Below are 27,087 nucleotides of genomic sequence, written 5' to 3'. Positions count from 1 at the left end.
AGGAGGAGGAGGAGGAGGAGAAGGAGAAGAAGAAGAAGCGGCTCACTTGTATGAGTATGAATTTTGGAGGCCACATATAGCACATTTGGGTGTTGCTCTGATCCATTTGCCAAGTAACCCAAAGGACTACCAATTTTGAGTGGGGCCCAGAGAAATAAAGATATATTCAACAGGTTCAGGTTGCAGTGCAAAGAGCAAAACCCCAGGCTACCAGTATGGACAGACTAATATCGAGACAGTGCCAAGTCCTGCTGGGGGATTAGAGATGGGAGTGGGCTGACTATAGCATGTGGGCATTCTCTCTGCCAGCCTCTCTTCCAAATACACAAAGCTAAGGAATTATACGCTAAGAGACCACCTCATCCCAATGCTACTTCTCTGGAAGAGCTTCAAGGTAAGAGTTCAGAAGGGCTGCGTGTCCACAGTGAGAGAAAATGGGAATGATCCAGAATAGTTCTGTGGTGCCTGGCATTCCCTTCTCTGGGGCTACTCCCCTATCTCTCCTTAAACTCATCTTGACAATATTAGTCATTTTTGCTGAGGTACCAACCAACCTCATAATCTCTGTAGCTTACAACAGAGGCTGGCAAACTTTTTCTGTGAAGGGCTGGATAGTAAATATTTTGGACTTTGTGGGATATAGGGTCCCTACTGCTGCTCCTCAGCTCTGCCCTTGTGGCATGAAAGCAGCCAGAGACATACATAAAGGAATGAGTATGACTGTGTTCTGACAAAATTTTATGAACACTAAAGTTTGAACTTCATGTAGCTTTCACGTGTCACAAAATATTATTCTTCTTTTGATTACCTTTTTTTGAGATATAATTGACATATAACATTATATTAGTTGCAGGTGTACATCATAATGATTCGGTATTTGTATATATTGTGAAATGATCACCACAAAAAGTCTAGTTAATATCTGGCACCACACATAGTTACAAATTTTTTTCCTTGTGATGAGAATGTTTGAGATCTACTCTCTTAGCAACTTTCAAATGTACAATATTGTTAACTACAGTCACCATGCTGTACGTTACGTCCTCATGGCTTATTTATTTTACAACTGGAAGTTTGAACCTTTGGGGGTCACCTATTTTGCCCATCCCCCACCTCCCTGCCTCTGGCAACCACCAATCTCTTCTCTGTATCTATGAGCTCATTTGTTTTGTTTTGTTTAGATTTCACATGTAAGTGAGATCATATGGTATTTATCTTTCTCTGACTTATTTCACTTAGCATGATGCCCTCAGGGTCATCCATATTGTCACAAATGGCAAGATCTCATTCTTTTTTGTGGCCAAATAATATTCCATTGTATATATATATTTTCTTTATACATTCATCCATTGATGGACATTTAGGCTGCTTCCATGTCTTGACTATTGTAAATAATGCAGCAAATGAACATGGGGGTGCATGTGTCTTTTTGAGTTAGTGTTTTTGTTTCCTTCAGGTAAATACCCAGAGGTGGAATTACTGGATCATATGGTAGTTCTATTTTTAATTTTTTGAGGAACTGCCATACTGTTTTCCATAGTGGCTGGACCAATTTACATTCCCACTAACAGTGCACTATGGCTCCCTTTTCTCTACATCCTCACCAACACTTATAGCTTGTCTTTTTGATAATGGCTATTCTAACAGGTGTGAGGTTTTTTTTTTTAATAAATGTATTTATTTATTTTTGGCTGCATTGGGTCTTCGTTGCTGTGCGTGGGCTTTCTCTAGTTGTGGTGAGCAGGGGCTCTTCTTTGTTGTGGTGCGCGGGCTTCTCATTGCGGTGGCTTCCCTTGCTGCAGAGCATGGCTCTAGGCACACAGGCTTCAGTAGTTGCGGTGTGTGGGCTCAGTAGTTGTGGCACATGGGCTTAGCTGCTCCGTGGCACGTGGGATCTTCCCAGACCAGGGCTCAAACCTGTGTCCCCTGCATTGGCAGGCGGATTCTTAACCACCGTACCACCAGGGAAGTCCCCAGGTGTGAGTTCTGATTTGCATTTCCCTGATGATAGTGATGCTGAGCCCCTTTTCATGTACCTGTTTGGCCATTTGTATGTCTTCTTTTTAAAAATGTATATTCAGATCCTCTGCTCATTTTAAAATCAGATTGTTTGGTTTTTTGCTGTTGAGTTGTATGAGTGCTTTATGTATTTTGGATATTAACCTCTTATCAGATAAATAATATGCAAATATTTTCTCCCATTCAGTATGTTGCCTTTTCATTTTGTTGATTGTTTCCTTTGCTATGCAGAAACTTTTTAGTTTGACGTAGTCCCACTTTTTTTTTGTTTTATTTATTTATTTATTTATTTTTAGCTGAGCTGGGTCTTTGTTGCTGCACACAGGCTTTCTCTAGTTGTGGTGAGTGGGGGCTACTCTTTGTTGCGGTGCGCAGGCTTCTCATTGTGGTGGCTTCTCTTGTTGCAGAGCATGGGCTCTAGGTGTGCGGGCTTCAGTAGTTGAGGCTCACGGGTTCTAGAGCGTAGGCTTAGTAGTTGTGGCGCACAGGCTTAGTTGCTCCATGGCACGTGGGATCTTCCCGGACCAGGGCTCGAACCCGTGTCCCCTGCATTGGCAGGCGGAGTCTTAACCACTGCGCCACCAGGGAAGCCCGTCCCACTTATTTTTGCTTTTGTTGCCTTCGCTTTTGGAGTCAAATTCAAAAAGTCATCACCAAGATCTATGTCAAGGAGCTTACTGCCTGTGAGTTTTCTATTAGGAATTTTATGCTTTCAGGTCTTACATTCAAGGCTTTAATCCATTTTGAGTTGATTTTTGTGTATGATATAAGATAGTTGTCCTGTTTCATTCTTTTGCATGTGGCTGTCCAATTTCCCAACACCATTTATTAAAGAGACAGTCCTTTCCCCAGTATATATTCTTGGCTCCTTTGTCATAAATTAATTTACATATATGCATGTTTTGATTACTTTTCAACCTTTCAAAAATGACAAAAAAAATCTTAGCCTTACAAAGATAATAGATTGGATTTGGCCCATGGACTGTAGTTTGCCAACCTTTGGTTTACAACAACCAACAAATATTTATTGCTTATTACATGTTGGCAATTGCAGGTCAGCTTCTGTGGCTCCATGTGCTTCACTCTAGGGCATAGGCTGGGCTGTAAGAGCAGCCCCTATTTGGGTCACACTATTCTTGCAGCAGAATGGAAGAACAAGAAAGCTGGTGGAAACAAAGGATGCCTCTTAAAGCTCCTGCTCAGACCAGGCATGCTGTCACTGCTCATATTCCACTGGTCCAAGCCAGTCACAAAACCAAACCAGACAATGAAGCAGGGAAAAACACTGTCTCCAGAGAGGCATTGAAAGTCACATAGCAATGGGTGATGATATATAATCCTCTCAGAGTAAAAGAAGGGAATAGTTGGAAAGTTTAATACAATATACCACCCTGAACCAATACCAATTCCCAATATGCATTACGACAATACTAGTCAAAATATAGTTCAAGGACTGATGTCCCTGGCTTATAATAAGTACAGAAAATGAAAGTAGGTGTGTAAAAAGTTTTATATAATAAATAGGCCTGCAACAGATTGGGAAAAAAGCAATCTGGTTCTTCACCACAGTTTGAGAAGCACAGTGTGAGAAGCATTAGCAGACAGACTAGCTAATACTCCCAGGGTAACATGAGTTCACAGGCCAAAATACAACCATCATAAAAAAACCACAAAGTAAATCACACACACACAATTACATACATATAATCGAAGAAATATTGGAATAAAAGGATCAAAGTTTTAAGATAGGAATGATAAATATACTTAGATAACAGATTACATTAACAATATGAGGCAATAATGAGAAATCATAAAAAATAGCCACGAAGAAATATTAGCATTTAAATGTAATACTTGAAAGAAAGAACACAAGAGATAGAATAAATGGAAGGACAGATACGGGTGAAGAAAAAATAGTAAATTTCAAGACCATATTGAAGAAATTTCCCATAAAATAGCAAGAAAGGACAAAAAGAATATAAAAAGAAAAGTCAAGAGACATGGAGGATAGGAGCAGAAATGTCAACATCTAGAAAATTAGGGGTCCCAGAAGGAAGGGGGAAAATGGAGAGGAGTAAATAAAATTTTAAATAATGAAGGTAAGCTTCACAGAATTAAAGAAGGATCAAAGGTGTTAGACTAAAAGAGCCCATAGAGTGCCAAACAGGAGCATTAAGGGAAAATCTAGACACATTATAACAAAATCTAAGAATATCAAATGTAAAATGTAAGAATATCAAAGACAAAGAGAAAATTGTAAAGGTCCCCATAGGAAGAGCAAATTGATATCATACTACTCAGCAGCAACACTGGATGCAAGATAAGAATAGAGCAGTATGCTTTAAAGTACCAAAGGAAGAGAACTCTGATTCTAGAATTTTATATCCAGTCAAATTGTCATTCAAATATTAGAGCATAATAAACATATTCTCCATCACACGAAGCCTTAGATGCTTTGCTGCACAAAGACAAACATCTAAAAACAATCTTGGGACTTTCTTGGTGGTCCAGTGGCTAAGACTCTGCGCTCCCAATGCAGGGGCCCTGGGTTCAATCCCTGGTCAGGGAACTAGATCCCACATGCCACAAGAAAGATCCCATACAGCCAAATAAATAAATATTTTTTTAAAAAAGGATCTTGAAGAAAGTACTCAGGATGAGAAACAAATCTGGGAGATGCTCCAAGAGATGGAAGAAATAAGAGTGTTCAAATACTTTGGTAAAGTTTATCTTTGTCTTTAAAGAAAAAAGGTTTATGTCAAATAAGATAAAAAGAGAAAAAAAAATCCATTACCAAAATATCAATATTGGCAGAGGGTGGAGAAAAAGAGACATGAGGGTGTGCTTAAGTATTTGCTTGTTAAGTGGAAGAAATATATATTTATATATTTAATTATCCAAAAGGGTAAAACAAACAAACAAACATGAATATAGGTAATAAATTAAGGGCAACCACAATTCAAACAAAATATAAATATATAACTTTTAAATCAGCAGAAGAAAACTCAATATAGCCAATGGACTATATGGAAGAACAACAACAATAGCATAAAATAAATAAAACATGAAGCAAATGTAAAATATAAAATAATATGACAGTAAACAACAAGGTCCTATTTTATAGCACAGGGAAAAATATTCAATATCATGTAATAAACTCTAAGGGAAAAGAATTAAAAAAATATGACAGAAGTAAATCCGAATTTAACTGTAAATACAATAAATGTAATTGCATTAAATTCAAAACTAAAAGGCCAAGACTCTCAGACCAGCTTTAAAAATCCAACAATATGATTTACCAAAGCATATATTTCTTTTGAAAAAAGGAAAGGTTAAAAATAGGATAGAAAAAGCTATGACAGGCATATATGAATCAAAAGAATCCAGAAGAGAGTAATCCTAATATCTAATAAAATAGATTTGAGGTAAAAAAGATCATAGGAGACAAAAGATATTATGTAATATGGAACATAGACTAGGGCGTAGAGGAAGGAAATTATAAATGCCAACTATTGCCTTGTGACCAGTTTCAGAAATAGGACCGTAGTAGCTACACCCATTTTCTTTCTTGATTACAGAATATCATATTATGGGACTTCCCTGGTGGTGCAGTGGTTAAGAATCCGCCTGCCAATGCAGGGGACATGGGTACGATCCCTGGTCCAGGAAGATCCCACATGCCACGGAGCAACTGAGCCTGTGCGCCACAACTACTAAGCCTGTGCTCTAGAGTCCATGAGCCACAACTACTGAAGCCCATGTGCCTAGAGCCCATGCTCTGCAACAAGAGAAGCCACCACAATGAGAAGCCCGCGCACCTCAACAAAGAGTAGCTGCTGCTCGCCACAGCTAGAGAAAACCTGCGCGCAGCAACGAAGACCCAATGCAGCCAAAAAAAAAAAAAAAAGGAATATTATATTATGACTGAACAGATAAGATATGAACATTTCCCAGAAATTGATGCAGTTCCTGATGAGACATTGGGTATTCCCTTTCACAGACAGGGTGAGAATTTTTTTTTTCTAAAATGACAGCTGAATTACATTAAGTGGGACTATTTTATTGCTATTGTTGTTTTTTGAAATTTAATTATGGGAAGGTTGTATGAATAACTAGTGTACAAAATGATGGACTGTTGCATATACTGTGTATTGGCTCACTAAACATACTTTCCAATCCCCTTATAGTGTGCCTTTTTTTTTTTAATTGAAGTATAGTTGCTTTACAATGTTGTGTTAGTTTCTGCTGTACAACGAAGTGAATCAGCTATATGTATACATATATCCCCTCCCTCTTGGACCTCCCTCCCACCCCCCACCTCCAATCCCACTCATCTAGGTCATCACAGAGCACTGAGCTGAGCTCCCTGTGCTATACAGCAGGTTCCCAGTAGTTATCTATTTTACACATGGTAGTGTATATATGTCAATCCTAATCTCCCAGTTCGTCCCACCCTCCCCTTCCCACCCTGTGACCATGTTCTCTACATCTGTGTCTCTATTCCTGCCCTACAAATGGGTTCATCTGTACCATTTTTTCTAGATTCCACATATATGCATTAATATATGATATTTTTCTCTTTCTGACTTACTTCACTCTGTATGACAGATTCTAGATCCATCCACATCTCTACAAATGGCCCAATTTCTAGTATGCATTCTTATACTGCATAGGCTGGAAAGCTAGAAACTATATTTCTTAGACTCCCCTGAAGCTATATAGTTCAAAAAGATGCATCGACTTGAGACTGGAAAGGAGGAAATGAGAAATGTGAGGCAGAAGCCATACTCATGGGTAGATCAGCTCTTCTTGCAAGCAGAGTCTGAAGGCACTTGATTCTTCTGGGGTAGCTCTGGCAGGGACTGCCCTGTCTATTCCTAATGTCATAGTATCAAGAAGAGACAGCATTGGGAGTTCTATAACTATAGCCATGTGGTACAGTTGGCAGTTTCTCTTGGTTGCTAATGTCCTGAACTTTCAGCAATTAAACATGATTCCCTGGACCACCTAGAGATTCATAAGCCATCTAATATTGCCTAATAGATCCCCTTCTGTTTAAACTACCTAGAATGGATTCTATTCTCTACAAGTAACAATATTGACTATAGAAGGCTATTAGCTGTCCCTCAGTATCTTTTCTCTCTTTCTTCTTTGGTAATAGAACATGTAGCTATACACATTACTACCTTGTTTAAAGGTTATATTTCCCAGATTCTCTTGTAGCTAGATGTGACCATGAGACTAAGTTTTAGCCAATGGGATGTAAATAAAAGTGTGATATGGCAGTTCCACAATTTTCCTTAAGAGACAACAAGTACATGCCCTTTATTCCTCTTCTCCCCTTCCTCTATCCTTCTGCTTGGAATGTGGAGTTGGAGGTCCATTTTAGAATAGGAGCATGAGTGCCACACTTTAGGAATGGTAGAACAGAGAGTTGGTAACAGCCTGGTTTCCTTAGGGCTTCATATAATGGAGCTCCTATACTAGCCTTGGATAAGCTACCTCCAGATTCTTTTGTGAGAGAAAAATAAACTTCCACCTTGTTTAAGCCATTGTTACTTTGGGTTTTCTGTCACTCTCAGCCAAACAGAATTCAAATGAAGCAATGATCAGTAAACCACTGCCCCAATTCAGAAAATATACTCCCTTCCTTTCTGTCCATTAATTTCCAGTTCGTATTTCAGGGACTGGTTAAAAATTCCATCTCATTGAGTCTCTGACCACTCTAATCCACATCTGCCTAAGGGTGTAGTTCCTTAAGTACAGCTCCTCAAGTACAGCTTCTTTTGATCTGAAGACCCATGAACTAAAAAGACAAGTTATCTACCTCATACACACCAAACAGGCAATGGGGGTACATATAAGATACCCACTATAGACATTCCTATTCAAAAAGGGCAGAAATGCAGGAACAAATGAATCATTGGTCCATAGCAATTCTGAAATCCAGCTGGGCAAATGTTGGAAATTCCTTGATTAGGACTCAAGGCCTAGTGATAATCCTCCATGGCTTTTGGTTCTACCTTCTGGGCTCTTGGTTCTTCCCTCTGAGTCACTCTTCCTTTTGCATGAAAGACAGCCCATGTTTGCAACTGCATAGTTTGCACAGATTGCATCCTACTAGTTGAATTTTGGGGGTCAGAAGATATTTTTTCATTTTGTATTGCCTTTGACTCTTTCCAACCAAGCAGTGTTCCTCTGAACAGTCTTTTAAAAACATGGATCTCCTGTGAATCTTCTTAAGGTTCACTCTGTTAAACAAAAGGCACCCTCACAAAGCTCTTCAAGATAAGTTCTTCTCTATCCTGGCCCTCTGCTGAGGAACAATGCCCTTAAACTTCTTAGAATTCTATTGTTTGATTGAGAGGATCCATGAGTCACATTCTTTAATCTTTAGAGGACTTTTAAAATCAACTGAACAGTGCTCTGAGGTACCACCTTAGATCTTTCTTCTATCTTAAAGGCTTTTACAGCTACTCCCTTGACTTCATCTTTAGACTGTGTTTTCTGGCACTTAATCTGTTCTCAGAAGCCATTTCTTAATTTTAGCATCATTTACCACTTGGAGAGGCTAGGACTTTTCAAAACCAGCAAGCTCTGGTTTCCTTTTGTTTAACAGTCCTTGCTTTGGTTTAGCTCTCTCTTTCATATTTTACAAGTGGCAAGAAGATACCAGGTGACCCCTTCAATGCTCTGCTTGGAAATCTCCTTAGCTAGAGTACCCAATTCACTAGGTACATTTTCTACTTTTTGCTTTACTGTAGGCAACAGTGTTGCTAAATTTCTGCCAGTACATAACAAGGACACCATCTCCTTCAATGTCCAGTAAGATTTTTATGACTTTCCTTTAAGTCCTCATTTACAGCTTCCTCAAAGGCAATCAGGACTCTACTATTTTTTGAAAGGCTCAAGATTTCACTAACACTTACCTACAAGTCCTTCCAGCTTCAACCCACTGTTCAGTTCCAAAGTCACATTTTTAGGTTTTTGTTATGGTAGCACTTTTTAAAAAAAAAAAAAAATTATTTATTTATTTTTGGCTGTGCTGGGCCTTTGCTGCTGCGCAGGGGCTTTCTCTAGTTGTGGTAAGCGGGGGGCTACTCTTCGTTGCGGTGTGCAGGCTTCTCATTGTGGTGGCTTCTCTTGCTGCAGAGCACGGGCTTTAGGTGCGTGGGCTTCAGTAGTTGTGGCTCACGGGCTCTAGAGCATGGGCTCAGTAGTTGTGGCGTAGGGGCTTAGTTGCTCCGCGACATGCGGGATCTTCCTGGACCAGGGCTCGAACCCGTGTCCCCTGCACTGGCAGGTGGATTCTTAACCACTGCACCACCAGGGAAGCCCAATGGTAGTACTTTTTAAAAAAATAGTTATTTTATTTATTTTTATTTTTGGCTGTGTCAGGTCTTCGTTGTGGCATGCGGTATCTTCATTGAGGCATGCGGGATCTTTTTGTTGTGGCACATGGGCTCTTCATTGCAGCATGTGGGCTTCTCTCTAGTTGTGGTGTGTGGGTTTTCTCTCTCTAGTTGAGGTGTGCAGGCTCAGTAGCTGTGGCGCACGGGCTTAGTTGCCCCATGGCATGTGGGATCTTAGTTCCCGACCAGGGATCAAACCCGTGTCCCTTGCGTTGGAAGGTGGATTCTTTACCACTGGACCACCAGGGAAGTCCCTGTTATGATAGCACTTTTAATCACCACAATCTGTATAAGTTGTCTATTGCTTCATAAAAAATTACCCCCACAACTTAATGGCTTAAAACAACAAACATTGATTACTTCACAAGGTTTATCAGGGTCAGGAATTCAGGAGCAGCTTGGCTGGTTGGTTCTGGCTCAGGGTCTCTCCTGAGGGTTCAGTCAAGCTGTTAGCTGGGGCTGCAGTCAGCTGAAGGCTTGTCTAGGGTGGGAGGATGCACTCCAAGATGGATCACTCACATGGCTATTGGCAGGAAGCCTCTGTTCATCTCCACATGGCTGCCTGAGCATCCTCAGGCAGTTGGCTTCTCCCAGAGCAACTGATCCGAGACAGAAAGAAAAAGCAGGACGCTGCTTTCCCATGTATCACCAAGACTCTGAAATCCAACACTATCATTTCTGCTTTATTCTATTATTTAGAAGCAAGTCACTAAGTCCAGCTCACACTCATGCAGAGGGGAATTAGGATCTACCTCTTGAAGGGAGCAGTGTCAATATGTGGGCATTTTAAAACCAACACACCTATCCATACTCTTCTCTTTGCCCCCACCCAATTTCAATGGGGATAGCAGTGTTATCACTTTTCTGATCTAGGGGCTGCTCCTCTATTTGAGATTTTGATCTTCTTCTCCCTGAATTTGTAGAGATTCAGCCACTATTAATTGTTCCTCCTGAATATTCAGTATCTCCCTCTCATCTTCATGCTTTCCATCATCATTAAACATTTTAAAGTCTTTTATGTATATCCCCTTCCAGCTAATACCCTGTCTCTTTGCCTGGAATAGCTTTAAAACATAGCCTCAAATTCTCTGAGATTCTTCCCCTTAAGAGATCGTAGCTATATCCCCTTCTTCTTGAATCTTGGTAGGCTTGTGACTACTTTAACCAATGGAATATGGCAAGTGAGGCAATGCAACTTCTGTAGCTGGGTATAAAAGATTGTGCAGTTCCTTCCTAGTTTTCTTGAAATACCCCCTCTTGGTATGCTCTCTCTTGGAGACACTCCCTTTCAGAACCCAGCCAGCATGCTGCAAGCTCAAGTCACATGAAGAGGCCATGTGTAGGGCTCCAGATGACAGTCACAGCTGAGCCTAGTTTTCAAGTAGTCCCAGTGAAACAGAGCAGACACTGCGGGGCTCTTGGGCACAAAAGTCTTTCTGTGGCCCCCATTTCTTGATTACAGGAAATAGGCTTCATTCAGCCTCCACGATCTTCCCTGAGTTCCAAAGGGCAGGTTCAAACAGTTGCTAATCAGGGAAGGGAGAGGATGCGGAGACAAGGGAGGAGCGTCAAGAAACAATAGTACAGCCTTGGGGCAGGGACCTGGTTCCTCCTCAAGGGCTATACATAACAATGTCTTTGAGTTGTTTTGAAGATACTAAAACCCCATGAGGTGAAAAAAGTTAACTGTATGCTGTCCACAAGCACACAGACCCCTTCTGGTTGGAACCAGAAGGCTGATGGTGCTGACTCCCAGTTGCCTCACCACCAACCAATCAGAAGAATGTCCACAAGCTGATCATACCCTCCTCTTTGAACCATTACTGTAAAACTCCTCACTATCCCCTCCAGTTCGGGACACACAGTTTTGAGGGCATTATCCCTCTGAGGCCCCCTTTGCTTGGCAAAGCAATAAACCTATTCTTTTCTACTTCACCCAAAATTCTGTCTCCGAGGTTCAATTCGGTACCAGGGTACAGAGGCTGAATTTTGGCTACACCAGCCTTGGTACTAGATCTGTCAGTGAAGAAACCTCCAGGTGATTCCAGTTCCCAGCAGTTCAAGTCACCCTCAGCCATTTGAGCCTTCCCAGCTGAGACTCCAGACATTGTGGAACAGAGACAAGCCATCTCTGCTGTGACTTGTCAAATTCTTGACCCATGTGTTAGGGGAACCACTGACTGAAACCGCCCGCTCTGGCCACACAAGATAGTAACCACTTGCTTGAGTTATCTTACAACAGGAGGTCCTGGTAAGGAATGTGGAACTAACAAGCTACCACCAACCAGAAGAATTCAGGAAAGGTCAAAAGGAGAGAAGAGATGCCAGTCCATATCTCCTACCAACCTCTCAGAATCCTTCTCGTTGGAATCCATCTTGGCTGAGTGATGCGCGCCACCAGGAAGGACCCTGAGTCAGAATGATTGGCCAGACACAACCCAGAAACTAACCCCATTACCATAAAACCTGAGACCGAGAGCCACGTGGTAGGGCCGTTCTCCTGGGCTCCCTTACCCTGCTGCTCTCCACCTGGACGCCCCTTCCCAGTAAAGTCTCTTGCTTTGTCAGCACTTGTGTCTCCTCAGACAATTCATTTCTGAGTGTTAGACAAGAGCCCACTCTTGGGCCCTAGAAGGGGTCCACCTTCCTGCAACACATGGAATCCATGAGCACAATGAAATAATCTTTGATTTATGCCACTATGTTTGGGTTGGCTTTTTACACAGCAATAGTAATTGGAATATCACCCTTTATAACCAAATCTCTCAAGAGTTGTCTATTCTCACCATCTCTATTTCTTCATCCCCACGTAGTCCGATAATCTGGATTTTGCTCCCTTCTTTCAAGCTTAATAATGTTCTCTGAAGTCAATGATTTCCAAGTTTTTAAATCTAATAGACTTTTTCTCTTAGACTGCTAAGAGAAGTATTTAACACTATTGTCCAATTCTCTCTTCTTGAATTACTCTCTTCTAGTTTCTGTAACACCACACTATCCCACATCTCTTCCTTCTACTCTAGTCACTTCTTAGACTCATTTGCAATTTCACCTTCCTCTAGCCAGCCACTAGATGATGAAGTTGGTGATGCTTGGTTCTTAGTTTCTTCTCTTACTTCATATTCTCTTTTCTACCTATATTCATGGTTTTAATTCCCATCTATACAACATTGATGACTACATTTTACCTCCAACAATTTTATCTATTAAGCTTCAGGCCATATGTCCAAATGCCTTTTAACATTTTGTACTAGTTAGTGTTCTTAGTTGCACAGAGACTGGCCTTGGCTGATTTAAACAGAAATGAATGTATTAAAAGTTCACAGAATCACAGGAAGAGCAAAGCACAGGGATTGGAGCCTATGCTAACCAGGCAGAAACAATAGCCAAGTCATACCACAGAACTGGTCTGGTGAGGATACCAACACTGCTCTCAGCAGAGCCACGGCAGCTGGTACCACTGATAGCACTGGCACTGGACAGGGGATACTGCCACTAGCGGCACTGCCACTGTGGCACCTGGAGATACTATCTTGCTGTAACTATCACCACTGCCAGAAAAGATTCTTTGCGTTTCCTGCTTCTCACAGCTCCCTCTTCAAAGTCCCTGGTGGGTGCATCCGATTATCAAAGTATAGATCCTGGCCATTGTCTTATCCACAAGGGATTCTGGGAAAGCAAGTCACTGGCATTTCCAGATTCTGTTGCAGAAGGCAGATTCCACCTCCTACCAATTACTCATAATGTAAGGAATTCTCCAAATATATAAAGGAGTTGCAGAAGCTAGAGGGGGAAGTTGAGGGAAAAAAATTCCCATTACTTCTTCCTTGAAACAAAGAGTTTATCACCCATCTGATGTGCTCTCTTGAGGAACAAGTTTGTAGAATTCTTTTGCATGTTTTAATTAATTAAGGCTAAAAAAACAAAACAAAACAAAAAAAACCCTTTTGCTATAACAATGCCCAGGTCTTTCTGGGAGAATTCTGAATGGGGATGCTAGCAAAAGAGTTTGAGTACATCCAACACTCCTGATACCAAGTGGCTTTCAAACGCGTTTTCAATTACCTGTTCAGAATGTGAGGAAATGCAACTAAATAGGAAAACAACTCAAGAGTAATACAGAAGTGACATTAAGAGATAGTTGTGAATATTTTGTATCCTTCTAGTAGAGAGTATGATCCTCAAAACGCATAGCTAATTATGATCAAACCAAAGTAATAAACTTTGTCCAGTATAACTGAGTATGACATAAGAGAGAAATCCATCAAAAACTAAATGTTTTGAAAATTTTAGTCTTTTTTTCAGTTTTACTATATCACAGTACTTTTCAGTACCTGATCCCAACATAAGGAACTAGAAAACTAATTTAGTTTATAGAATTGTTTCCGTAGTAACAATGAAAATTCAGTGACTTAAGATTTTAGCAAATATATAACCTGACGTCAGAACTCTAAATATTAGGGACATAAGTATGTCAGAAGAAAGGCTTGATATACAATGAATTTTTGTATTTGAAAACACAAAACCTGCTATTCTTACTAGTTTTATATTTTTCTCTGAACTTAACCAAGAGTTATTTTCTCTTATCTCAGCTTCTTGGGTTATCCTCTTCAAAGAAAATGCTTGTGACCTGTAGAGATTTAGAAAAGGTTATCCCCGACTAAAACGAGTGCTTCAATAAAGGGAAAAATTCTGTGCAGATCTCTTCCATTTGACGTTGCTAAACTTAAGTACAATAATGTCACATGTACTTACACAGTAATTGTGGGCACGCCTAAGTCCCTCCCTCTTTCCTAAACCAAATTCCCCAGATCCTAGAAATCCAGCCCTTCTGCCCTCCGGAGGCGCCTTTCCCAACGTAAAGTACAATTTAAAATTTAAGCTCCTGACTAAATAATGACTCTGTAGTCAACTGCTAGGGGATCCGGGCACCCCAGTGCCTCTGGAGGGTGCAGCGGGGTGTAGGCAAGGGCAGGGGAGTGGGCGAAGCTGCTGGTTGGTGCCTGAAATCTGTGCGTTGCCCCTTTAATTGTGTCCCCAGCCCTCGGGCGTTTCTGTCCAACGCCCACGTCAGCAAATACCTTTTGTTTCTCTCACGTTGGGGCTACTTGTTTTAGGGCGCAAAGGAACGGCTTCGAAAGGGGGTATTTCCCCTGCCGAGAACCGGGAATCTTACCCCGGCCCGCGCACGCGACCCGCCGGTGCGCCTCGGCCCGCGGTAAGTGGCTGCGCGCGGCGCGGGCGGAGGGCGGGCGGGGCGTCGGGGCAGCCCGGGACGGGCCCGCGAGCCTCGCTGCGGGCGGGGGCGCGGGCTAAGGCGCCGCGGGCTTTGGCCCCGGGCGGCGGCAGCGGCGAGGATGCGGCCCGGGTGCGGCGCCCCCCGGACGTCCCCGGCCCGGGAGAGCGGCGGGAGGCGCAGAGGCGAGCGGGCGCCATTTGCAGCCCGGGGCGCAGCGGCGGCGGTGCGTCGGCTCCGAGGGTCTGGAGACGGTCACAAAGGAGGCGCGGCCGGCTGGCGCAAAGGACCCGGCCTCGGGACGGCGGCCGGCGAGGAGAGGCGGGCGGCCGCGGGGCGCACCGGTTCCCGGACTGCGCGGCCGCCGCGCCTGCCCAGCCGCCCGGCCCTGCCCGCCTGCGCGCCCGGGAGGGGCAGCGGGACAATGGCCGCGCCGTCGCCGCCCGCGCCCGCCCGGCCGCCCCCGCCGAGCGCCGCGCCCGCCTGGCCGCCCGGCCCGGCTCGGCCGCGGCGCGGGGAAAGGCGGGAAGGCGCGCGGAGCCTCCTGGCGGCGGCGGCTGGAAGGCGGCGCGGGGCCGGTGCCGGGCGTGTCTGGAGCCGTCGGGCGCCGCGGACTCCCGGAGGGTCGGCGGCTGGCCGGGCTCGGGCTGCGCGGCGAGTGATGGATGGCCCGCGGGATGGGGCGGCCGAGGTCTGGGGCTTCACCCCTTCGGCCCCGGGCGCTTCCTCGGGAAGGTGGCTGCCTGGGCAGTGGTCCGAGTTTCTCCGTACATCCTTCATCCTTTGGTTTTATATCGTGATGCGACAGATCCGAGCTTAGAACCCAAGGCAGACTTACTATACCTAACAAATATTGTGCTATAATTATTGTTTTATGACGGACCCACACAGACGCACTTCCTACCTATGCAGACGGCATCTTTTGTAAGTTAATAGCGGTTTGGCCCCTTCCCCTTCAAATGTGCTTATTTATTATTGATTGTGTCAGTAGCCAGGCTCTGTATCGTTCAAAGGCGTGTTTTTTTTCCCCCTCCCCTTTTTCTTTTTTCCCTTTTAAATTGAGATACAGTAGACATATAACATCGTGTTAGGTTTAGTCCAAGACGTGTTTGGAAGCGGTAGATTCTCACCTATTGGGCTTTTAAACTACACACGTCAGTATTACTTCTGTTCTTAATAAACGTTTATATTTGCAGAACTTTAGTAAATGGAGTGCTTTCGCCTGTATGAATTATTTCACATAAAACAACCACCCAGTCAGGCTGATGCTTTTTCCACTTTCTAGGTGAGGAAACACATTAAGCATTTAAGCATTAAGCCAGGTGACCGGTGGCAGCCTTCCAGCGCCCTTGCCTCCTGTTCTTGCTCTTTATTTCCTCCTAAAGTCACCTCCAGAGTCTTCCAGGTAAGCAAGTCATATCGCTACCGTGCTCTAAAGACCTTAACTGATCTTTATCAGAAACAAGTCTAAAATCCTCAGCAGAAGAACCAAGGCTCAAACTTCTGTAATCTTCCCCAAGCCTCGGGTATGGTTGGGTTTGTGAGACCCCTGGAACAAGAAGAGCCCTTCACTGATAACCACGGATCAGATATCTTTATTCCTGGGAGCACCTCTGGCCACACAAGCATTAAATGGGAAGTGAGAATCTAACCTGCCACCCTTGGCCAAATGGGCATGTTTGGGTTTGGCTGTAAAATGTCAGAAGGAGGCATCATGAGGACCTAGGCTTCTTCCAAGTCATGTAAATTTCCAACCCCATGAAAGACGGCCCTCTGCCAGACTTTATCTCATGGCCTTGAAATCACCAGCTCTGCTGTTGATGATTTGAGCCCCAAAGTTTGTAAGATAGGGTAATACTTGATTCATCCTATATCATTTAAATCTTATTTTCTAGGTAAAATGGAACTTACATCTAAGAGGCTCAACCTTTTCAGTGACCTAACTATATGTTTATAATATTTAAAGGATTTGGTGCAAGCTTTTTGATCCCCTTGAGTGAAGTTTTTGTCACTTCTTTGCTCAGAATTGGTCAGTGGCTCCCCATCTTCAATGGCTCCCCATCTTACTCAGACCAAAAGCCAAAGGCCCCTAAGTAGTCTACAAAGTCCTACAGGAACTGGTCCCATGATGTCCTACCTGCCTCACGATCTGTCCTTCCTTTCTGACTCCATCTCTCATTGCTCTCCCCAGCCCTCCTTGATGTTCCTCCAATCCTCCTTTCCTGCTTCACCTCAGAGTCTTTGCACTTGCCGTCCCATCTGCCTGGAACACCCTTCCTCCAGGTGCCCAAATGACTCTCTCTCACCTCCTTTGGTCTTTACTTTAAATACCATCTTCTCATTGAGACTTTCCCAAATATGGTTTTGATTTTCTTAAACACTTTTATACTTAATTCTAAATCTCTCCAGTGTTAAAAGATATTTATCCATACAGTTACCATGCCAGTTTGCTGAAGTTCCTTATGGCCCAGAGATTTATGCTAAGAAGGCTAATGAGATTTGTGTTGGTGACCCTGATGGGACACACTAAATTCTTAGTTAAAAACTATGTGCCTTTATAAAGATGGTCTTCTATCCCACAACCTTAATTGGAGTTACACTCGTTACCTAAATCTTTCGTCTGCTTGTGGAAATTCATGTCTTTTCCTTCTGTTCCAAAGACCTTTGCACTTAATGGTTTCTAAAATATGTAATTGTCTTTTTCACCCAGCTTTAAAGATCTTTGAAGTTGATGGGAATCATTAATTCTTTAATATTCTTAGAACTATTATAGATATTAAACTCTTATAGATATTTTAAATGTTTCAAATTGAATTTGGACTGTCTACATGAACTAGTACAACTAGCTGTTTCAACTTATAAGGTCAATCTACTGAAAAGAAAATTTGAAACGTATTACCCATTTCCATGACTTAATCACATATTTTGAGAATAACTTAAACCTTTCCTGGTGACTCAAGAGTACAATTATGAATGCAGGTTATGTTAATGCTTTGTAGTATTATCAAGTTGTAACTGATCCCAATTTATAGGACAATTCCTAGTTTCTTGCAAAGGTTCCTGTTATCACTTCTGTTATTCACTGTCCTCTGCCTGAATTTAGTTCCTCTTCATTTCTTGCTTTGACAACTGCATCAAGCCTTTAAAATGATCTCGCTGGCCCTGCCTCTCCCACTGTTTCTCTTCCTCCATGCTGTCTCAGGTTTTCTTCTGGGTATACAAATTGGATCATCATAACAATAATACCTTATATTTATTCAGCCCTAACTGCATGCTAGGTATTGTGCTAGGCATTTTGCATACATTATGGTCAGAAGAAAAGTGCGAGACTTAGGAGTGCTGGTTTGAGGTCAGTCAGCCTGAATTCCAATCTCTGTTCAGCTGCTCCTTGCGCAGTCTTGGAGAAGATTTTCTTTTCATTTCTGTGCGCCTCCAATTCTTGATCTATACAATGTGAATCACAGCAGCAGTTACCTCATGAGGCTATTGTGAGGACTGAAATAAGATAATGAGTGTAAAATGCTTAGTACTGTGCCTAGTAAACATTCAAATATTAGCTATTTAGTTTTATTAAGAAATAATTTATATACCATAAAATTCATCCTTTGAAAGTGTACAATTCAGTGTTTTTTAGTGTATTCACAAAGTTGTGCAACCATCACTACCCTCTAATTACAGAACATTTTCACCACTGCATAAAGAAACCCCATATCCATTAATAGTCACTCCCCATTCCTGCATCTCCCTAACCCCCAACAACCACTAACCTACTCTCTGTCTGTTTCATCTGCCGATTCTGGACATTTCATATAAATGAAATCATAAAATATATGGTCTTTAGTGACTTGCTTCTTTCACTTAGCTTGAGGTTTTTAAGGTTCATCCATGTTGTAGCAGGTAATCAGTTCTTCTTTCCTTTTTATGGCTGAATAACATTCCATTGTATAGATCTACCACATTTTGTTTATCCATTTTCCCAAATGTTGATGGACATTTGGGTTGTTTCCACTCTTTCGCTATTATGAATAATGCTGCTATAAACATTTGTATACAAGTTTCTATGGAAACATATTTTCATTTCTCTTGGACATATACCTAGGAGTGGAATTGCAGAGTCCTTTGGTAACTCTGTGTTTAATCATTTAGGAACTGCCAGACTGTTTTCCAAAATGGGTGTACCATTTTACATTCCAACCAGCAGTACATGAAGGTTCTGATTTCTCGACATCCTGGCCAACACTTGTTATTTTCATGTGTGTGTGTGTGTGTGTGTGTGTTGTAGTCATCCTAACGGGTGTGAAGTTGTATCTCATCATGATTTTTTACTTGCATTTCCCTACTGACTACTGATGCTAAACATATTTTCATGTGCTTATTGCTGTTTGTCTTAATTTATTTCTTATTGCTGTTGATCTTATTTATCTTAGCTATTATCTTATGTAATCCTCTTAACAGACTTCCTTAGAGCCTCTTAACAGTCAGTATCCCCACTTTACAAAAAGGAAACTGTTGCTTAGAATTAAGCAACTTGACTAAGTCACATAGCTAGTCATTGGTGGACCTATAACCATGTCACTCTTCTTAAAATCCTTCAAAAGTGCCCCAAACCTACAAAAGTGGAGGAGCTTCAGGATCTGGCACCTACATACTGTTCTCCGTTCATCTTCCACTGTCCCTCCACAGACCCTGAGTCTCTAGCCATAGCACACTTTTTTTGAAGAGGTCATGCTGTTTAATACCTGTCTGTGCCTTTGCCCTTGGTGCTTCTGTTGAGAATGCCCTTTGTCCTCTTTTTCATGTATGAACTTTTACTCATCCTTCAAGACTCGACGGTTCTGCCTTTTGGAAACTTTTGTGGACACTCCCAGGCAAAGTCATTTGCTTCCTTGGTTTTATAGTTTACTTCTACTAGGAGTATTTTCTTTCTCTCTCTTTCTCTGACTCTCTCTCTCTGCTGATAGACATTGAGTTGTTCTAGAGCACTGATCTTTGACATGTCATCATCTTTGTATTCCCAGGGCCAGGGATAGCCTGGCATAGAGCAGATGCTCAATAAATAGGTATTGAATGAATACATTTCACATTTCAGTTTGAATATCTGACCTCATGAAAATAGAATTAAAAGATTTTTTCTTAAAAAAAAGGAAGAGAAAATATGTATAGCTGTATGAAGTTCAGAACAGTGTAAACCTAACTACTGAACCAAAGGATGAAGTTGCTTTCTTTCAATTGTTGTTTCTAACCCTTCAGTAAATCTGCACTGCTTTGAGTCCTGGACTCTCAGCAGCATCTGAACCGTCGAGGGTATAACAAACACCTTTGTTTAGGCTTCAGGTCCCTCTATCTCACTGGCATTGTTGGATAAGGCGCAAGACAAGGTTCTTACAATTTCAGAATATTTGGGGGAAGCTTTATTCCAAAATCTACAGTATATTTTTTATCATCAGAAGACACTTCTGCAAACCAAACCAGGCCATCATTTTATCTAAGACCTTCTTAATATGTAAATTAGAATAGTATTCTAAGCCTAAACATTAAAATTTTAAACTTTGAGATTGCAAATCTTATACACATCTCATTCTTATGAAACCTCCTCTGTGATAACATTTTAAAAACAACCTAAGTTTTGAATAACACAACAACCTAACTGTTAATGGATGAACGGATGAATAAGATGTGATATATATATTATTATATGTATATATAATATGATTGTATATATACTGGAATAATATTCAGCCATGAGAAAAAAGGAATCCTGCCATTTGTGACAACATGGATGGACCTGGAGGGTTTATTATGCTAAGTGAATTAAGCCAGACAGAGAAACACAGATACTGCATGTTATCACTTATATGTGAAATCTGAAAAAAAAAAAAAAGTCCAATTCATAGAAGCAGAGAGTAGGAAAGCAGTTGTCAGGGACTGGAGGGTAGGGGAAGTAGGGTGAGATTGGTAAAAAGGCACAAACTTTCAGCGATAAGATGAACAAGGTCTGAGAATCTAATGTATAACATAGTGACTATAGTTGATAACACTGTATTGTATAGTTGAAATTTGCTGAGGGAGTAGAACTTAAATGCTCTCACCAAACAACAACAACAACAAAAGATAAATATATAAGGTGGTGGATGTATTAATTAACTGGGAGGAATTAATTAATTAATTAATTAATTAGATGGGAGGAATCCTTTCACAATATATATGTATACCACGATGTACACTTTAAATATCTTACAATTTTATTTGTCAGTTATATCTAAATGAAGCTGAAAAAAAACCTAAGTAACAAACACCCTGGTTCATAGAGCATAATTAATGAGGTAACATTTGAAATGGGAAAATGGCAAAAATTGTTTCTAAAGAATAACTCTTCCACACTGTTGGTGGGAATGTAAATTGGTACAACTACTATGGAGAACAGTATGGAGGTTCCTTAAAAAACTAAAAATAGAACTACCATATGATCCAGCAATCCCACTCCCAGAGAAAAACATGATCCGAAAGGATACATGCACCCCAATGTTGATTGCAGCACTAATTATAGTAGCCAAGACATGGAAGCAACCTAAATGTCCATCGACAGAGGAATGGATAAAGAAGATGTGATACATATATACAATGGACTATTACTCAGCCATAAAAAAGAATGAAATAATGCCATTTGCAGCTACATGGATGGACATAGAGATTATCATAGTAAGTGAAGTAAGTCACACAGAGAAAGACAAATATCATATGATATCACTCATATGTGGAATCTAATTTTTTTAAAAAAGAAACAAATGAACTTATTTACAAAACAGACTTACAGATATCCAAAACAAACTTATGGTTACCAAAGGGGCAATGTGGAGGGGGGGAGGGATAAATCAGAAGCTTGGGATGAACACACACACACTACTATATATAAGATAGATAACCAACAAGGACCTAGTGTATAGCACAGGGAACTCTACTCAATATTCTGTGATAACCTATATGAGAAAAGAATCTAAAAAAGAATGAATATATGTGTATGTATAACTGAATCACTTTGCTGTACAGCAGAAACTAACACAACATTGTAAATCAACTATACTTCAGTTGAAAAAAAAGAATAACTCTTCCTTAGAGTGAGGTCTACAATAACTAGTTAGAGTAACTAATTAATTGACTAGTTAGAGTAGAGGTTTGCTATCCTCAGGTACACTGTGGTTTTGAAATGATCACTCTCTCTGAGTATACAAATATGGGAACCAAATTTTTTCTGTGTCCACTTTTGTGTAAGTTAGCATTCTTTAGGCTACAAGAAAATGTGTGGTAATAAAATTCTAAAATGTTTACATTTCCTACACAGTTAAAGCAGTGTTTTAAAGTGGCCTGCATAATTAATAATAGTGATTACTATTATTACAATAATAATAGCTAACATCTCTCAGGGGCTTGTTATAAGACAGCCACTGTTGTAAGCACTTTACTTAGATTATCTTTTCATTTACTGTGTCGCATAACTCTAGAAGGTATAGGTATTATTACTAGTCCCATTTTACAGATGAAGAAACTAAGGCACAGGGAGGTTAACTTCCCAGGGAGGTTAATGTGTGGCAGAGCCAGAATTTGCACCTAGGCAGTCTGATTCCAGAGCCTGTTCCGGCAAGCACACTGCCCAGTACTGCTGCTCACAGACTGATCACCCTTCTGCTTACATTTTGAGGCAACTGATGTGCTAATATGTCATCTGGGCCTAGTTGCAGGAAAGAGCAACTGCTCTAGCATTTTAATTCGTTTGCAGAATCATTGGAAGGGCTGAGAGGAGTGGGCTCTGGGCTGGGCCTTCAGAAATTATTCCCAGGACCAGACTGCCAAACAGGGCCTCCAGGGGAGGGAATCGGGAGGCCACCACTGGCACTTCTGAGTTCCAGATGACATTGCTAACTGCAATTCAAGGGTCAAGAAATTGCTATTCTGAAACTGCGCCTCAACACCCACCAACTGGTCACGGCTGTCTCCACCAAACTTGTCTCTTGACAGCCATGAGGCTCTGGACACTGGAATGCTGCAGAAAAACCCAATGTTTCCATAAATGTGCTTGCCAGCATTAACAGCCAGAACAGCAGAAAGATGGCTCCCACCTCATTTCTGCCTTCCAAATCTCACAGAAGAACATCTGATGGATGGGCCCCATTTCACATGGGGAAACGTAACTGTAAAGGAGTCTGGGAAATGGTCTTTTTTTTTTTTTTTTAAGTACAAACAGATTATTTTTTAAATTTATTTATTTATTTATTTATGACTGTGTTGGGTCTTCGTTTCTGTGCGAGGGCTTTGTCTAGTTGTGGCAAGCGGGGGCCACTCTTCATCGCGGTGCGCGTGCCTCTCACTATCGCGGCCTCTCCTGTTGCGGAGCACAGGCTCCAGACGCGCAGGCTCAGCAGTTGTGGCTCACGGGCCCAGTTGCTCCGCGGCATGTGGGATCTTCCCAGACCAGGTCTCGAACCCGTGTCCCCTGCATTGGCAGGCAGATTCTCAACCACTGCGCCACCAGGGAAGCCCAATGGTCTTTTTCATTTTCCACAAGGAAGTTAGAAAGGATGCTGGGGGTTAATACACAAATCTACTCGTAACTAATTTCTGTCAGGGTAGAACTTGGTTATCACTAAAACTGACATTTCATCAAGTATGTATAAACTGTTTTGGGTACAGACTATGTTCAGCAGTCAGTTCTCTTAAAAAGCCTCAGAATTAATTTTGCTTGCCACTGTACAGACCCAGTACACTGGACAGTGCTAGTTAGTGCTCTTAAGTAGCATTGTTGAAATAGTGACATTAAAGCTATCAAAGTGAATACCCTTTACTAAGTGCCCTCCTTGCTCACTGGGGCTAGGGGTAGATGAGCTTTTAGGGTCGGGAGGAATTGTTCTCAAAAGTTATTTGTTTTGTTCCTCCAAGTACAGAACCCTAGTTTACCCCTAAATTAGATCCTGCTGTTTTAATTATGGGTATTTCTTAAAATTCTTTTCATAGCCAATTCTATTCTTTGCTGTACTTTAAATGTAAACACATAAAAAGTGTTGATAAACCACTGTCAGAGGTTTGCTGCTTCCCAACTCCATCACCTTTTGCTCTGTTTGTTTTTTGTCCCTTTATTTAAAAAACAAAATTTAAAAATCTCACATTCTTCCCACCTATAAAGACTGTGGGACTTGTTTCTTCTTAAATAAACTTTGCCAATCATAAGAGGAAATCACATTACACTTTATGGAATACTCAGATCATCTTGGCTATTTTCTCTTTTGGTTGCTGTTCAAAAAAATTTTTTTGTAAACTTCTAGGTCAGTGTTTTAAACAGCAGTGTTTTGAATGGTTTAAGTGGCCAGAATTTAGACCTCCTCATGAGTGGGTAGCTGATGCATTTGTTTTACTAACTAAAGTATATTTGAGCAGTTCTCTTTTCTCTGGTGGTGTTTTCAGGATGCTCATTTAAAAGTTATTTCATTTTGTTTTCTTCTTTATACCTCCCTGTAGTTTTAAAATTTTCTGTAAGTATATAATACTTTTATAATCAGAAAAAAACATATTATTTTAAAAAGTGATTTCATTAATTTAGTCAAAATTATTTTGGCGGGAATTCTTAGCTTAATTCATTGATTTAAAAAGCATTAAATTCATTTTTCCACTGCCTATGGACATAAAGCTTTAACAGTCACTACATTAACAAAACTTCATGGTCAATGAACAAAATAGTTGAACAGATTTTTTTTTTTTTGGTAATGAACAAGGTTTGGAATATAGTAGAAACAAACATTTTTAATACACGTTATTGCAGCTCCTCTCGCAAATTGTGGTACACTGTATGTAGTACAATCTGGCAAATCAAATGATAGATCTGGGTGACTGCAGTGGGGCTTTCTGAACATATGTAGTAGGACTTTTTTCCCCCACTTCCCTCTTAACCATAGAGTTTTAAAGAAATGTTTAACTTTTCAAGTTGAATCTTTAAAGCTATTCTGTTTGGTTTTCTTGCAAATCATATTGATGCCACTTGCAGGAAAAGAGTAATAGAACATATGTTGCTGTCTTGGTATTTCATCCATTGACCTGCCTTTGAATAGCTGTTGTCTTAAGAAGTTTACTTTATTCTCAAAGTTAAAAAGTATGTTTGCTTTCAGTTTGCCATAATATATTTTAATTTTGGAAATCTTTTCTTGCAGATTTTAATTTTAAGGTTTGGGTTATAAATAGGTAGATAGATAGGTGGATAAGATTCCCATCAGCTAATATTCTGTGCCAGATGATCTATTTTTATATGCTAAAAAATGATACCTCATAAATGCTCCCATATAATTTATTTGAATAAATATTTATTATGTACCTTAGCAGATGTTTCTGTCTCTTATTACAGAAGTTCATTGTAAATAGCTCTTTTCTGTCTCTACAGGACAATCCTTCATACACAGACTTGGAATCTTCCCTTTTTTTACTCCATTCAATCAACTTAGCAGGGTTTCAAGAGCAGCATTTATAAATTTCCAGGTATGAAAAATTTTAATTCTTGATGTTATACCTGACTTAAATATATAGATAAAAGGTAGAGTTTTGCAATTATAGATTTTATGTATCAGAGTATGGGTTTATTGCTTGAAAAGTCACTGTATAAAACATTCAACATTCTGATTTTCTTGGCCAGGTCTCCCTGTTCACTTATGGCTAAATTTTTAATTCATTGCCTATCTTGTGTATGTATTTCTTCCATTCTGTTTTAATCAAAAACTCAAATTTACATAAGAGCTGGAGTTTATCTAGACCAATACCCTCTATTTGCAGAGAAGGAAATGAAACTTAGAAAGGGAAGGTTACTTGTCCATGGACATAGAGCTGATTTAGTGATAGAACTAGTGTCAGAACTCTGATCTCCCAGCTCTCCCCGAGACAGTGTTGAAGGAGTATAGCTCATCAGTTACATCCTGCAGCTTTGGAGTCACTGTCTGTGTTAATATCCAGCCCCCCCCCTTTTTTTTTTGGCCTTGCTGCGGCTTATGGGATTTTAGTTCCCCAGCCAGGCATTGAACCTTGGCCCTCAACAATGAGAGCACAGAGTCCTAGGGAGTCCTAACCATTGGACCGCCAGGGGATTCCCTGGGTTAATACTCTTTTCTGTAAAATGGGGCTAGCAGTACCATCTACCTGATAGGTTGTTGTGTGTCGGGATTCAGGAGACAGTGCACATTGCTACTATTATTATTGCTGTGGCCCTTTCATGTCTCACTGTGTTGACCCCTTCACTGCTTCTTAAAGCTCCCCACCCTCGGTGTACATGTCACATGCTCTCCTCATTCTCCCTGTAATTCTCTGTCTGTAACTCTGGCTTCTCTTCCCCATTCTGTTCCACGGTCGGCACAGTCCTCCTGGTTCTCACCTCAGCCCGTATTTCCTCTGAACCCCTTCATCTCTATTTGCAAATATCTCCCACGTCTTCACCTTCAAGTCTGACTTTCCCTCTTAAACTTCAGACTAGCATTTCCAGTGGCCCTCTGGCCACGGCTACCCGATTTCCCACTCACATCAAACACCATGTACTTAAAACCTAAGTCATTGCTTTTTCTCTAACCTGGCTTTCTTCCTCCTGGCTTCCTAATTTCTGTTAGTGATACTGCTAAACACCTATGTTTTTAAAATCGCTGTGTTCTCTTTATGTCTCTCTAGCCTTCCACAGCCAGTTACAAATCGTGGTACATTTTGGTACAATTAGGCAAATCGAATAAGAATTATAAGAGCTCTGGGGATTACAGTGGGGCTTTCTGAAAATATGTAGTAGGATTTTTCAATCAGCCATCAAGACCCATGAATTTATTTCCCATTCAAGACATTTGTATCTTTTCCTTCCTTCCCATTCCAGTCATCATCACTGTGTTCAGACCAGTAAGCAGATTGACAATTGCAATAGTGTAGCTGTTTGTTCATGTGGCAGTAGCTTGGTTTGTTCTCTCTGTCTCTCTCTCTCTTTCTCTCTCTCTCTTTCTCCCAAGAAATACAACCTCTTAACGTTTCATAATGGAATGTCGTCTTGTCACTTGTTCATGTAGCACATGAATCTTGACTTAAGTAGACACAGAATATCATTACTCTGAGAGCTCCCAAGATATCTTAATCTTGAAATACAACCTAGATCTGGCTAAATATGAGACTGATAGTTAATATTTCACCCACTTGTTTGACACACTTTAAAATTTTTATTTTTTAGTATATATTCATATGATTCAAAACTCAAAATATTGGGACTTCCCTGGTGGCGCAGTGGTTAAGAATCCGCCTGCCAATGCAGGGGACACGGGTTCGAGCCCTGGTCTAGGAAGATTCTCACATGCCGCGGAGCAACTAAGCCTGTGCGCCACAACTACTGAGCCTGCGCTCTAGAGCCCGTGAGCCACAACTACTGAAGCC

General features: G+C 41.1%; 2 protein-coding genes and 1 long non-coding RNA gene across 5 annotated transcripts in view; 1 reads left to right on the top strand and 2 right to left on the bottom strand.

The window, feature by feature from the left end:
• The window catches only part of LOC309637447, a 188,285-nt gene extending 173,639 nt beyond the window's left edge, over positions 1 to 14,646 (bottom strand). For both annotated transcript variants that reach the window (XR_014250547.1, XR_014250548.1), the window contains exon 1: positions 14,510 to 14,646. This is a non-coding gene — a long non-coding RNA (uncharacterized lncRNA). The remainder of the gene's footprint in view (positions 1 to 14,509) is intronic.
• Positions 14,067 to 27,087, top strand: part of ZBTB8A (zinc finger and BTB domain containing 8A) — a 58,520-nt gene continuing 45,499 nt past the window's right edge. Inside the window, exons 1-2 of one of the 2 annotated variants that reach the window (XM_082411661.1) lie at positions 14,067 to 14,646; positions 25,085 to 25,179. The gene's annotated coding sequence lies outside the window, so the exon portion shown is untranslated. The remainder of the gene's footprint in view (positions 14,647 to 25,084; positions 25,180 to 27,087) is intronic. The other variant, XM_082411662.1, reaches the window with a different exon arrangement.
• ZBTB8OS (zinc finger and BTB domain containing 8 opposite strand) overlaps positions 17,905 to 27,087 on the bottom strand; it is a 78,606-nt gene continuing 69,423 nt past the window's right edge. Inside the window, exon 6 of the mRNA XM_082412008.1 lies at positions 17,905 to 18,108. Within this exon, the coding sequence (XP_082268134.1) occupies positions 18,081 to 18,108 (28 nt within the window). The 3' untranslated portion in view covers positions 17,905 to 18,080. The remainder of the gene's footprint in view (positions 18,109 to 27,087) is intronic.

The sequence above is a fragment of the Balaenoptera physalus genome (assembly GCF_965194825.1).
Source record: "Balaenoptera physalus genome assembly, chromosome: 1".
Lineage (NCBI taxonomy): Eukaryota > Metazoa > Chordata > Mammalia > Artiodactyla > Balaenopteridae > Balaenoptera > Balaenoptera physalus.
Note: the sequence above shows the minus strand (reverse complement) of the source record. Positions and strands in the feature narration are given on the sequence as shown.